The sequence below is a fragment of the Pholcus phalangioides genome, unplaced genomic scaffold (assembly GCF_987345545.1).
Source record: "Pholcus phalangioides strain wild (caught in Gottingen) unplaced genomic scaffold, Ppha-v1.0 ptg000008l_1, whole genome shotgun sequence".
Lineage (NCBI taxonomy): Eukaryota > Metazoa > Arthropoda > Arachnida > Araneae > Pholcidae > Pholcus > Pholcus phalangioides.
Window position 1 is genome coordinate 1303706 of NW_028301601.1, and position 15716 is coordinate 1319421.

Sequence of the window (15716 nt, forward strand, 5' to 3'; positions counted from 1 at the left end):
AGATGTTTTTTTTAATGTGCAAGCAATCCAGAAATATATTCAGGAAGATATTGTGCCCAGAGATAGATGGGTCGATCTTGCTACATGTCACAAACCTTCTATCTAATAACATTATCTTGGCATATACATCTGAAAACTATTGACAGAGGGTTACAAAGGGAGACAGACAAATAAACTCCATATATTTCAAAGATCCACATAACTTTATTTATTAACAATTAAGAAAATTATTTGACTCAACTTAATAAGAACATAAAAACCTCAATGTATTCATATCAACGGCAGAGTTCTGCAAGTCCACCAAGTCACTACACACAAGCTTACTGGTAGTAAATCAGCAACAATATTTAGATCATGTAGACAATGGCATCACTGGGTCGAATTGCCCTCAATGAAGAGAAAGGTCACATGCTGAAGACAAGACTTGGTACTAGCACGACAGGTTGGTGTGGTGAAAGCATAAAAGAATAGACCTGACGAGCATTGCCGGAACAGTGATTAGCAACAGAAAACAAGACTGAAGATGATCAGAAGTGAGGGGTGTATGACCCAGCTGGTATTGTGCTTAGCACAACTGCATTGTTCGGTTTACTATTTCATCTGTGTGATAACAGCGCGTGGCAAACAGGAGGATAGCTCACCAAGTCATGATTAGAACAGATGCACAAACTAGAAGACAGTTCATCGTTACCGAACGTATTTATACTTATAAAAGATACAAGTGATATGGCCCTACTCCAGGCACCAACTGCTTTAAAACAACAGCCAATAAGAAATGTTCAACAAAACTAATTTGATGATTCACACGTACAAACTGAAAATTGAATTTTAACACAATTTCAAATGGCAACAGAACTAAAAGGAGATGTGATCAGGATCACACATTTGTTAATGCTATGGACAATGAACTTGTGCCTATTATTGCAATTGTACACACTCTATAAAGGCTAGGAATAAAATACTTTTAACAAATTCAACTGTAAATATACACCCATACAAATATGGACAATATACCAATCCACCTCTATGATTTGTTTTATCTCGTAAGGGGTTCTCTATATTGTTACAGCATATGGTATTGTGATATTCTGCCTTACAAAATCACTCATAAAGACATTAAGTCCCTTCACTTTAAACCTTGTATATGGTACCTAACTTTCCACATGAATTACTTATGCCAAGAAATTCAAAATTTTCTTTGAATCTGAGTCAGAGAGTGAGCAAGCATATAAGTGAGAAATTGAAGTAGCTAGCAAGTAGTGAGTGAGTGAAGAAATAAACTCATTCATTAACTCGCTTGCTCACTGAAAATGCTCATTCATTCTCCCACTTGTTCAATTGCTTACTTGCTTTCTCATGCATTCACTCACTTCACTAACTAATACAGTCCACACTGCTTTATGTGATCACATCAGGACTCTGGGTTTCTGATAGCAATAACCGAATGATAACTGTATCCAAAATGCCTTGTTTGCAAATACAGTGGCCATACATCCTGTTAGGTAGAACAGGACATGTGGTAAACAGGTGTTGATGAAATGGGGCAACTGTTTTCTTTCCCACATAATTGGTTGCAAAATGCACAATCATTTCCATTTCTTTTTTAAATTCTATTCTAAAATGGGACCCTTTTTTTTCTTTTTTAAGCTAAAATTCTGCATTTTGTTATTCAGCCATTGCGAGGCATTAGAATGGAACTGTCCGTCGCAAAAAGTATGATCTTTTTTTAATGTACGCAATACGTTTTATAGATTCCTTGAGAAAGTCTCTTTGGAAAATAAATTTGAATCTGGTCAACAGAAATAAATTGATCAAGAACTGTAGGAAAGTGTTTTTTTTTTCCATCTTACATTTGCCTTCACTATAGGAAGGCCATTGCAGAAGCAGCTCAACATATACATGGATCACAGCAAATACTGCGAACTGATTATGTCATTAACATGACTGATTACAGTCATTCTTCCGCTTTTTTGAGGTTTAGTTCATCCTGGACTGGAATATGCTGTAAGGTTTTGGAGACCATACCTACAGAGGGACATACAGTTGGTTCAAGGGGTGCAGAGAAGAGCTACACGTGTCCTTATTGGAACACAGGGCTTGAGTTATGAAGAGAGACTTCATTTTTTGAATATGTTTACATTGGATGAATGCAGGTGTCGAGGAGATATGATTGAAGTGTTTAAAATTTTCAATGGGATGGATAGGATGGATCATGAACTTTTAGTACACCGCCAATCGACTGCATTTACAAGGGGACACCAGTATCGATTGGTAAGGGACAATGCAAGGTTATGGTGTCGCAGGGAATTTTTCTCTAATAGGGTTGTCAATAAATGGAATAGCTTACCCCCGAAGGTAGTAAATTGTAACACAATTGACACGTTTAAAAAGAAATTCGATAAACATGTTGGGGTAAATCGAGAAGCTATTCATACTTAGAATAAGACAACCATAAGTATTCTTTATGGGCATTGTATAATATTTTATCATGTGTATATATTGTTTATAATGTTTCTAATTACATTTTTAATTGGGTTGCTTTATTTTTGAAATATATGACATCCATATTTGTTATGGGCATCTTTTTCTCAGCCACTTCGTTGGGCATTTTGCCTGTTGTGGTGTTGTATTTGTATAAATGCAGAAATGTTTGTCCAAAAGAGGAGATCACCTCCTTTTCTGGACTCTTCCTCTTCCGGAGAAAAAATTTGATAACATCATCCAAAGTCCCAATGACTATAAATAAATTTTTTCCCGTGTTACCATTTACGGTCCATTCCTTGCAAAAGTGATAACAATGCCCAAATGATAACATTATCTGTGATTCTAAGAATGCAGCATCAACTGCATTCTTATTTGCTCACTTGTTCACTTAGTCACTTATTTTCTTGGTCACTCACGCATTTACACTTGCCCACAGATCCTGTCATTCACTCGATTTTTTGATGTAGAACTGTTGTCTGTGAATCTTCATTTTGGTAAAATTTTGTGACAATGGATTTTCCGTGAATTTATCGGGAAAAATATGAAATTATTATTTTCTACTGTCAATGAATGTTGATACATGTATTTTTTCCTTGGTATTAGCAATATCGATTTAGATGAAATACCAACAACATCCTAAATTCTGTGATGATGCTTCTTGATATAAGGATAATATTCCCTGTATAAAAACTTTTTCTCCCTAAAATGTGTAGAATATTGTTATATCGAGATGTTTGGTTTGAATCGAATAAGGAAACTTTTTATTGTGGAAAGGCATCAATATCATTGAGAAAATCACAGGAGGAAAATCTAGATTACCTAGATGTTTGATCTTTGTGTGAATACAATTGAAGTTTTCAATTTCTTCAATATTTCGGCATTGCTGATGCGTGACTAGCTTATATATTTATGGTTATGATGTATCACTCTTTTAAGAGGTTTTACCGCCCTTCTCTTGCAGATACAAGCAGACAGAAGAAGGACAATGAAGTAAACGGTATCGATTATTATTTCATAAGTCGGGTGCAGTTTGAGGCAGATATCTTGGCTGGCAGGTTCGTCGAACACGGCGAGTATCAGAAGAGCTACTATGGAACGAGCATAGATGCTATCCGTGCAGTCATTGGTTCTGGGAAGACGTGTGTCTTGAACTTACATCCTCAGGTGAACAAAATTTCTTTATTTTTGATTTGAATGATCTCGTTCACCACTACTCGTTGCTCAAAATGAAATCCAAATAGTTTTAGAAAATGTCCCTCACATTGAGCAATAAAGCATTAATGGGCTTTATGAAATGCATCATAAAAATACCATCTTAACCATTTTGCAGTCTTTGAAGATCATGAAGAAATCCGATTTGATGCCGTATGTTGTTTTCATCGCACCTCCGTCTTTCGAGAAGCTCAGGCAGAATTGCCTCAAGACAGATCCCATGATAAAAGATGAGGAACTCAAAGACATTATCGAGAAGGCGAGAGAGATGGAAGAGTTCTACGGACACTATTTCGACCTAGTTCTGATTAACGTGGATTTAGACAAGACGTACAGCGAGCTTTTGCATTCCGTTAGCGTGATCGAGCGGGAACCCCAATGGGTGCCTGCGTGCTGGATAAAAGACATCAACCCTTCGTAGCCAGATGTTAAAAAAATTCGGTTCGTGACTAACTGATAATGGGATTATTGATATTTTGAAGATAACGCTTTGCACTGCAAGTATTTTGATGCAAAGCTATCCTAATAATGTGTTTTTTTTTAAATATTTATGTCATGCTTCACATGTCAACCTGCGTGGATACAGATAGTTTTCAGGTTAGATTGTGCAATATCAATAAGCTACGCGAATTCAAATGTATTCCTAGCACAAAAAGTGATTACATATATGTACATATATATATATTTACATGTTACTACTATTAGCGTCTCTTATCTTCTTTTACATTTGGGAAAGCTAGAGGAATCGGGTTTTTAGTTCTTTTTACATGTATGTATATATTATATACTCTTATATCGCTTGAAAATATTCTGGCAACTATTTTTTTTAATCATCGATGTCATTTTAAAATATTTGGATGTGTATCATGATGTTAATTCGACAGAAGCAATCCCCGTTCGAAATGTAATGAGACTTTTTTTAAAGGAACATTTGTTTATACATAGCACCAAGTACACTTAAATATTATTTTTTTCTGTGAGTTCATGGGTATCGCCTTCGTAATTTTCCTTGAAATAAATGTTAGAAGCTTTTTAGTGATTGGTTACCTGTTTCAACATATTCGAAAAGTACTGTTTGCAGGCAAGACTATGTGGGGATGGGGTGAATTTTTTTTTTTTTACACTTCTCAGATTAGATTTTTTACCTCTTGGTATTACAGATGCAAAAATGCATTCCATAGTTGGATTCTCCTGGATTTTTCGGAAGGCTCCAGAATTTCTACTCCATCTATCGGATTCCCAAAAAATTTACATATCTCCTAAGTTGTTACTGATTGAAAAAAATCCCTACTTTCTGAGATTAAAAAAAAAAATATTTACCTGTAAAAATTCTGTTGCTTGTGCCCCCCCCCCCCCCCCAAAGCACCATCTCATGCATAAAGTAAACTGTCGCCACTGGACCAAATCCTGAAGAAATGCTAGATTTTGTCGAGAAGACTAAATTTGTCCCACAGACACTGTCATTTGTCTAATTTGCGAGTTGAGGATGACTGTACTTCCTGTTTAGTCAGTCTGTCCTGTTTTTTGTGCCCAATGGCTTTTTTAGGCATGATTTTGATTCAAGTTTGGTAATGACAAGTAATTTCACCTATTGTTGGATGACAATTGGCAATGGCTAGCAAGATGTTATACTTTTCATGAGGGAAAAGTCCCTAAAAATTTTAGTTTCATTAATTATAAATCCTTAGTTTGCTTTCCAAAAAATCTCTCATATTTTTCTGTGTATGGTTTTTATACTAAATTTGGACCCATGCAAAAATCTCCCTAGTTCTTATTTTCCAAAATTTATAAATATGACTTGATGACATTTTCTTGTTCTGGCTGGTCCAGTATAGTTGCACCCAAGTGGCGCATTGGTAAGATGCTCATCTTCCACTATGAAGGTTACCATAGAGGTCAATGGGTTCAAATCCAGGCATAGAACATCAGAAGGAAGTTCTTTACCTACCGAGCCTGGAGCGACAACTGATGGACGGAGTCTTCATTTTCCACACAACTCCATTGGTTGGAAATTAACGTTTTGTGGTATATGACCAGAGTTTGTGTGCGGTAAAGTAGTATCTAGTTGCGGCCGTGTGTATCGTTTTAAAGCATATCAGTCATCCTTCATCCATTGCCCATATAAGTCTCTTTTCTCTAATCGCCAGCATTGCCATCTGTAGACAATGCTCATCAATGACTCTTTTGCTAGGTTGGCACAACTCATAGTGTACGTCTTGCAGTACAATTTTCGCTGCATTGATATTCGATTTTGCAGCGATTGAAATCAGGATTTATGTTACTTTGGGTTATTTGACATATCATGTTGTTCATCACAGGTCACAATCTTGTGCAGAGAATTTAAGCGAATCTGGCGGAAAAAAGCAACTGCAAAACAACATTGTATTGTCCTCTGTTGTTGATAGCTGTGACTTTGCAGAGAACCACTTTTTTGTGTGTACTTTTGTAGCTGCTCTGGAAAGTTTTATTGCAGTGGCTTTCCCAAATTCCTTTGCAAGCTTTCATTATGTAGGTTTTAAGCTCTGCATTAAATGTCATTCTTGCTCAAAGCCATGCGAAGAATTTTCTAAGCTTCAATGACTTTATGTTAGTTAAATGCTTAACATTTGATCACATGCATGCTCAATCCATGACCTGTGGGCCAAATGTGGCCCTCAGAGTCATCTGATGTTGCATGTGCCCTCAAATCAAAATTTTTAAAAGTGAACTAAGCAGCACATTTACAGATCACTCAAGAGACCTGCCGCAGAGTTCCACGCACCCGAGTGGTTCATGGCATATTTACAGATCAGTTGAGTGAACCGCAATGCAGGTCAAGAGCATTCAAGTGGTTTGCAGCATAGTTACAAATCACTTAAGCAACTTGTGGTACATGCACAGACCACTGAAGTAACTCAAAGTATAGTTCCACATTACTCAAGTGACCTGTGGCACATTTATAGATGAATTAAGTAATTGGTGGCACATTTACAGATCAATTAAGTAATTGGTGGCACTGTTCCAAATCACTAAGTTGCTAATGACATGCTTTCCAATCAATGAAGTGGCTCACATACTAATAAAAGCTGAGCACCCTTGTTTCAATGTTTCGTTTCTGACTATGCATCTCGCAACAAAAAATGATTTTCTTGGTGCGTTCTATGCCCTTTCCCCCTTTTGCAAAAAACTATATTGTGGTCTCATTCTGTAGCTAACCCTGAGGCGGGATATTTGGCACCCATCCCCCTCAATCAGATTTTTCATGGGTCCTCTCTATAGTTAATTTATGGTGGGGAAAAAAACAAAGTACGTTCCGCCCTGCTGTTATCATGGGCTGTCGTTTGTTGATGTCAGTAGGCAAGTATCAAGTCTCACATTTAGAGAATATGTAGCATTTTGGGAGGGGAAGTGGTCACACACTGCATATGTGCTGTAGTTTGGCGATGCTCTTCTGGGAAGATCGACTAAAAGAATGGGAATCTCAATAATATTGATAGTAATGAATCAGTGTTTTGGCTAAAAGCAGTTGATTTTTTTTTCTTCCTGGTTCTAGATGAATATGTATGTAAAAATATTGTGCATATGAAAGGTTTTGTTTTCTTGTTTATTCCCTCGATGTCTGTGCATTTGTTTTTAGCATTTCTCTTATTGTACGATTATAATACAATTTGTTATTTTTTAATCAGTAGATTTTTTAGTTGCCTTTCTTTGCCTCCTCCTATGAGATAAGAAGCAGTGCAAAATTCGTTAGAATACGTTATTAGCATTATCAAAAGCTTTGCTGGGGAATTCAGGCAGAAATATATTTTGTGATATTCCCAGAATCAGCTAATAGGGGCAGACAAAATGAAAAATATTTTCCTCTGTGGATACCGATTGAATATTGATGGACAAGATGGTAAATGTTTTTCCTTTTGTGGACACCAATTGAATAGGGGCCGACAAAATGGAAAACGTTTTCATCTGTAGACACCAATCGAATGCTAGTATAGACTTTTAAGATTGTTTTTCTCTCGAGATTTGCTGTCGATTCCTTAAAGATATCACCTGGCAGCTAAGTGATTAGCCCCCCCCCCCCCCCCATCACTCGATGGGATCAATATAGAGGAATAGCAGAGTTCTAAAATGTAGGTTGTGCTTCGGCCTATGTATAAAACTATCCACATTTTTTTATTACATATGACCCTGCCTTTATGGCATAATAAATATTTCACTCACAAATGATCGGCTCACCGATCAATAATAGTGCATTTAAATACTGTACAGTCACAGAAAAACTTTTTTTTGTATCGAGAATGTTAGTATTTTTACTATAATCGTGAAATTTTCCACGATAAAAAAAAAAGCAATAAGCTAGTGTGATAAAAAGCAGTTATTATACTGTGGTGGTATTATGCAATTTTGTAGTAGTTTTTATCTCCTCTCTCTTTTTTCATCTCCGCTCACTGTTAATAGATATCACATTGTATTTTGAACTTCACATAGAAAATTATGGATCGTTGTGCCGTTAGATCGAATTTTTTTTTTTACATTTGTGAAATACTCTATTCAAAAATGAATAACTATGCAATTTTAAAAAGTTTTCCCCCGTTGTATTATATGCACCAAGTATTATATTTTTGGCGGGAAGTTCACACAACGATCAGAGATGTCTTCTCTGCATTTGTTCGATATATATAATTATATAGGGCTTCCACAAAAATGTAAAAACAAGTTTTACGATTATTATTAGAAATATATGAACGGGGTGGAAAAAAATGAAGTTTGTACATCAAAAATAAATCCTAGTTGTCATTTATAGTTCAGCAATTTTTTATAAATTGCCTACTTATTTATTATACAAGGTGTCTACCATCATGGAAAAGTCACGAAATGAGGAAAAAGTCATATGATTCGAGCGAAAGACATGATTTTTTTTTTGTGATTCTTGAAAAACCTTTTTGTCCCTGCGGGGAGAAAAAGGTCTCTCACAAAAATGTAAATATTTTTCTAAATGAAAATATTTACGATATTTTTTCCAGGCTCGTCATTCGGAAGGGGGGGCGCCTTCCAAATATTTTCATTGCCACCCCCCCCCCCGGCTTTCAAAGATACACTAAAAATGGTGTATATGTACAAATATATATATATCTATTCTCTATTCTATAATATAAAATCACAAATTCACAAACAAACTCGAAAAGGGCCTGTTGCTAAGCAACCGAGTGACGGAAGTGGGTGAAATTTTTGAGTGACGGAAATCTGTTACGGAAGTCGGTTTCGATTCATATATCGATATTCACATTCATATATCGTACATTCATATTCATATATTCATATATCGATATTGGGTCGATATTCACATATCGGGACCCATTTGACCCATCGGGACCATGTTATGTGCATGTACCAAGAGGCTCCTACATCCTACAGCAGAGCCCTTAGGCTGGAATTTAGATTTCGAGCCCCCAAACCAGCTTTTCAGGGGCCCCTCTGTGATTAATTTATAGTGTGAAAAATCAAAAAGTAATAAGAATCGTTGTGGCCCCTGTCAGCCCTTCCTTTGTGGGGGGGGGGGGGGTCCATGCCGAGAGGTATATATATGTATAATATACACACACAACAGCAGTGCTCCCAACACAGGGTCGGGGTACCCGGGGAAGATTTCACGTATAAGTAAAAAGTTTTCATTTCCAGGGGCCCTTGATGCATCTCATTGTTTTCTTGCTGCTTTAACGTTGAAAAATTTCGATAGCGGAAGCAAAAGATATATCCAGTCTGGGGCCCCACCAAAAGTATGCGAATTGGTGTCCCGGGTAATTGGTTGGGGGGTCCTGGATTTTATTCGTTGGTAAAACGAATACAAATGGAAATTTTTCATGGCACTCGCTCCGGGGGATGACCGACAAGCTTCCAAGTCGGGGGCCCCATGTTTACAGGTTTCATTTTGGGGGCCCTGGATTTTATTCGTTGGTAAAACGAATACAAATGAAAATTTTTCATGGCACTCGCACCGGGGGATGACCGACAAGCTTCCAAGTCGGGGGGCCCCATGTTTACAGGTTTCATTTTGGGGGCCCTGGATGAATCTCATTCTTTTCTGTTGTAGAATTTGCCGAAACCCGAGATATAGCCAGTCTGGGGCCCCACTAAAAATCTGCGTATTGTGTCCCCGCTACTGGATGTGGGGCCCTTGATTTTATTCGTTGTAAAATTGATAAAAATGAAAAATTCTCACAGGGGGCTGTGCGACAAGCTTGCAGGTCAGGGCTTCATGGAAATGTTGGCAGGTTGTAATTCGGTGCCCCTGAATGTATCTCATTGATTTTTGTGGTTTAACATTGTAAAATTTGCAACACATTGGTATCCCAAGATATATCCAGTGTGGGGCCCCACTGAAATTAAGCGAATTGAATCTGGGGACCCCCATGGGGAAGTTTTCTGGGGATACTTGATGAATCTCATTTGTTTTTTGTTGCTTTATTATTATTTTCATTAAAATTCGCTTCTTCAGTAGGCTGGTGCTTTCACACGTCCCTTTCCCCTTTTCCATAGCACGCTGATGAAGTGGGACGAAATAAACAAGATATGTCCAGGAGAGAAGTGGGGGGGGGGGGGGTTGGCCGCCAAAGGCGGCAGGGGGGCAGAGCCCCCCTAGTATATATATATATATATATATATATATATATATATATATATATATATATATATATATATATATATATATATACACACACACACACACACACACACACATACATTGAGTTCATGTGCTTTGCTCCCCCCCCCCCCCTGGAAAAAGTTGAAATGACAGACCTAATTTTTTCGAAAAATCGAAGCTTATTTTGAAAGTGTAGCATTAGATTTTTTCCCCCTCAGTTTTTTGCTGGGGAAATGTATGGAGGTCGGTTAATTGCCTTCAAAATCTAAGGGTTTAATTTTAAATTCTTAAAAAATTGGGGTGAGGGCAAACGACCTACACCCGAATGTATAAATGAGTAGCAACAAAAAAAGGTTATCTGTTAATGTGTAGTGGGGAGGGGAAAAATAAATTTGATTTAGTTCGATGAACAAAAAAAACGCTAGTCAGTCAGAAATAGTAAGAACTACGAAAAAGATCTTTACATGAGATTTTATTTTTTCCCTTTCTTTTTTAAAGAAATTTTGGGTTTTTTCGCTATAACTTTAGGGGCTGTCGCCTTCCGCTTGGTTGGAACTTTTGCTTTACTCGGTGGCGTTTTCTTGGTGACAGCCCCTTTTGATGCTACGGTGTGTGCTCCAGACGTTGACGCTGCCGTCACAGCAGGTCCAGGTGCCGGTGTCACCATCGCAGCATCAGATGCAAGTGGGGCTGCATCCACCGCCATAGCATCAGTCACCTGCGTAGCATCAGATGGTAGTGGGACTGTATTCGCAGTTGCATCAAACACCAGCGCAGCATCAGATCCCACGGGATTTGTTGTCACAGTCGTCTGAGCTGATGCAGACGGCGATGCTACTGATGGCGTTGCAGAATTCGTGATTGCTGCGGCTAATAATGAAGCAGTCACCGTTGCTGCAGCTGCCGTTCCAACCATGCCAAATCCTGTAAGTTACATAATAAGGTAAACAACGATTTATTCGGTGCAATACAATGTGTATTTAAAGAAAAACAAAGGAAATTAAAACAATTTAACTACAATTTAGCAATTAATAATTTGAACATTTGAAGAAAAAGACAATGATGCGAAAATAAAGATACGAGTGGCATTTGATATCAAGTTTTCGTTTGTAGAGAATTTTTATGTTCATTTGTACAAGTATCATTAAGCACAAATATGAGGTTTGTTGAAAAAGTATTTAACCATAATTTTTTCTTGCGTAGACCAATGAAGCTAGGAAGGCATGATTTGGTGCATGTAATGTAGACGATCCTGGCGCGTATGCTTGAATTATTTTCCTGTCTGCAGAAGCTGTCAGTCGCCGGTAGACCGCCGATGAATGAGGAAGTGTGAGTGTCGTAAGTTGTGATTTTTGACAAAATGACAGGGAAAAAAAACTTGAACAACGCCCCTACTGCGTTAATCATGATGGAGCTGCCGATCGTGACGCAGAGATAGTACTCCTTGGCAATACTGTTGTGCCGTGCGGTGCTTACTCGTGATGCACTAGAGTCAAAGATGACGGTCAGCGTGACTTTGACATTGCATCTCCTGAAGACCAAATCGTCAGTCAAAATAGAATAAACACGGATCCAATGCTAATGCTCGCCTCGACTAGGGTGGCCAGATGTACCGGTTGTTCACTATTTTTCGCTCTGTCCCGACGACGCCTGTTTGTCCTGGTTTTTGCTTGGGCAATGAAATAGAATTATTTTCCATTTTGATTTTAATCTACGTTAGATATTATGCTAAGAACTTATTATTTTTATGTCATATTTTTGCCATGTAATATTTTATGTAACTAAAGGACGTCAAACTCATTTTGAAATATAGTAGCCCAGTGTACATGTGCAATATTGTGGTTTGAATGGAGATGGTTTGGTTAATATAAAGAAACAACCTGCTCGTTTTTTTCCATTGTAGCCTCGCTTAGAAAGGGATGAAATGAAGAAGGAATTGAGTTGCGAAGGAATTCTGGCTAGATTGCAGGCAGAAATTTCTTACGGTCTGACACTGTGATTATAGATGATATTAAAGAAACCAGACACCGCCCCCGCCTTTGCTTCGATATGGGATATAAGCCTGTTATCTCGTAAGGTAGGGACCATCTCTTCTAGGGAAAACATTTTCAGTGTTAATCTAATGATTTCATACGGTTTTATGTTACACACTTGAGCGTGAAACACTGCTGTGAAAGTTCACACTAAAAATATTCGGAGTCCTTGGAACAAATCAATAAATTTTACATCGACACCTATTGAAGGAAAAAAACTTTCGGTTTCCTGAACTATTTGGTTTACGAACAGACTTCCGGAACGAATTCGTGAGTTCGTAAAGTGAGGCTCTACTGTTAGTGTATAGAAGCATAAACATAATATAAACTAACAGTACTTAAGTTCTCGCCCCCCCCCCCCCCTCAGTAATTTATGAGTATATAATGTATAGTAGCATATACATGATCATGTTGCAGGCGGGGTCTCCCAGATATGATCATGTCTCCTCGTTTTATTAATGTAAATAAACAAACTTCAAGTTTATAAGCAGTAATTAGTTTTTAATAAAAAAAAATTCGATCTTGTTATTCGCCATTCCATAATTTCGTAGGAGTAGTTATATTAACGTTGGTTTAGATGTTATATAAAAAGATATAATAATGATAAAAAAATCTATTCTCTAAAAGTATGGAACGATATGGTTACATCTACGTTTCTTCGGAAGCAAAGCCTATTGTTTGCTCTCCAAATTTATATTCTGATTTGATTGATGCTCTCAAAGATGGTGTAGCACAGGATCTCGATTATCTGGAATGTTGTTCTCTTCATCTATCTATGATCATAGTTGTATATAGATGATATACCATATAAACTGAAGAGCCAAAAAAACTGGTACAGGCATGCGTATGCAAATAAAGAGATATGGAACCAATCAGAGTACGGCGCTGCGGTCGGCAATGCCTATATAACACAACAAGTGTCTGGCATAGTTGTTAGATCGGTTACTGCTGCTACAATGGCAGGTTATCGAGATTTAAGTGAGTTTGAACGTAGTGTTATAGTCGGCGCACGAGAGATGGGACATAGCATCTCCGAGGTAGCGATGAAATTTGGATTTTCACATACGACCATTTCACGAGTTACCGTGAATATCGGGAATCCGGTAAAAAATTAAATCTATGACATCGCTGCGGCCGGAAAAAGATCGTGCAAGAACGGGACTGACGAGAATCATTAAACGTGACAGACGTGCAACCCTTCCGCAAATTGCTGCAGATTTCAATGCTGGGCCATCAACAAGTGTCAGCGTGTGAATCATTCAACGAAACGTCATCGATATGAGCTTTCGGAGCCGAAGGCCCACTCGTGTACCCTTGATGACTGCACGACACAAAGCTTTACGCCTCGCCTGGGCCCGACACCACCGACATTGGACTGTTGAGGACTGGAAGCACGTTGCCTGGTCTGACGAGTCTCGGTTCCAATTGCTTCGAGCTGATGGACGTGTACGGGTATGGAGATAACCTCATGAATCCATGGACCCTACATGTCAACAGGGGACTGTTCAAGCTGGTGGAGGCTCTGTGATGGTATGGGGCGGGGTGCAGTTGGCGTGATATGGGACCCCTGATACGTCTAGATACGACTCTGACAGGTGACAGGTACGTAAGCATCCTGTCTGATCACCTGCACCCATTCATGTCAATTGTGCATTCCGACGGACTTGGACAATTTCAGCAGGACAATGCGACACCCCACACATCCAGAATTGCTACAAAGTGGCTCCAGGAACACTCTTCTGACTTTAGACACTTTTGCTGGCCACCAAAATCCCCAGACATGAACATAATTGAACATATCTGGGATGCCTTGCAACGTGCTGTTCAGAAGAGAGATCTCCACCCCCTCTTACTCCTACGGATTTATGGACAGCCCTGCAGGATTCATAGTGTCAATTACCTCCAGCACTACTTCAGACATTAGTCGAGTCCATGCCACGACGTGTTGCGGCACTTCTGCGTGCTCGCGGGGGCCCTACACGATATTAGGCAGGTTAACCAGTTTTTTGGCTCTTCAGTGTATATACCATCATTAGTAGTATATATATGATCATGCATATACTACTAATGTAACGCATCTCACCCTTCATGGCATATGCCCTTTAATCATGTATATATGGGACGGGACATTTGGCATCTATGGCTCCATATCCTGATTGTTTAGGGATCGACAAAGCGGAACCCGTCCGGATCGATCTAAAATTTAATTTAAAACCATGATTTTACCAAATAAAAATTAAAAACTTCCCCTCTCGCATTATGAATAAAATAATACACTGGGCAAGAATTAAACAACACTTAGTCAAAAACCATTATATTCTTCTCTTTAATTAAATCAGAGTGACAGAAGACGCTCTGCCCTTCTTTTCTCCTCAATTACATGAAGTGTACTACAGAAATATATTCACACAAAAAAAGGAAAAGAAATAATAATACAGCTCGTACATATAGTACCTCTGCCTCCCTCTATTGGGAAGCAGTGGGAGTCGCGACACTGATGTTTTACTCGTTATTGTGCCGCTGTCTGGAAGTAGTGTGATCATATTTTCTCAATATTTGTTAGTTTGCAATGCCCACACCAAATGAGAGTTTTGAAAATGTCCCGGTTATTAAGAACGATTTCCAGGATTTGTCCCGGTTTTGTAGGCACCTCATCTGGTCACCTTAGCCTTGACTGCAAGTTCTCTGATCGGGATTTGATGATCCAGTGTCACCACAGGGTTCTTACTTGGTCAATAACGATCTCATTTCTGGGTGTCGAGAGCCTACCAGAACGTGCTTCCCTCTCCACAGATGTGCAGCCATCTTTGCAGCGGTTGTACCACTCCTGTATCTGTATGGTACCCATTGCTTCGTCTTCGAAGGCCTGTTGAATCTTGCGAATTGTTTCCACCCGGGAATGAGTTTCACACAAAATTTAATGCAGTGAAATAAGTATAGTGGTGGTATGCAGTGCATAAGTGACTCATGACATAGTTGCAGAACACTTAAGGGATCTCTGAATGTGCCACGGATCGCTTCAGTGACACGTGGCCCAGTTTTAGAGCACTGGTGCGGACCCCCAGTGCGGTTTCACATCGCTCAAGTTACCCGTGGCACATTCCGAGATTACTTAAGTGATCCGTGGTGTAATCACGGATCACTTGTATGAGGCGCGGCACAGGTCCAGAGCACTTGAGTTGCACGGACACATTTCCAGATCACTTGTATCCGCGAAACATTTAGAGATCACTAAAGTGGCTCTGTAGAGGGCTTATCAACATGCAGAATGTTAGTCCAGGTGAGGAGGAGCTGAATGAGAAAACCCAGCCAGCTCAGCAACGCCAAGAGAAGCTCACATCTCCAGGTCCATCCTTTCTAATAATTGA

The 15716-nt window shown here is 38.9% G+C and overlaps 1 protein-coding gene across 2 annotated transcripts in view; it reads left to right on the top strand.

Moving 5' to 3' along the window:
• The window catches only part of LOC149083480 (protein PALS1-like), a 68290-nt gene extending 59815 nt beyond the window's left edge, over positions 1–8475 (top strand). For both annotated transcript variants that reach the window (XM_089234002.1, XM_089234003.1), the window contains 2 exons: positions 3446–3648; positions 3815–8475. In XM_089234002.1, coding sequence (XP_089090128.1) covers positions 3446–3648; positions 3815–4117 — 506 coding nt within the window. In that variant the 3' untranslated portion in view covers positions 4118–8475. The remainder of the gene's footprint in view (positions 1–3445; positions 3649–3814) is intronic.
• Positions 8476–15716: the final 7241 nt, after the last annotated feature.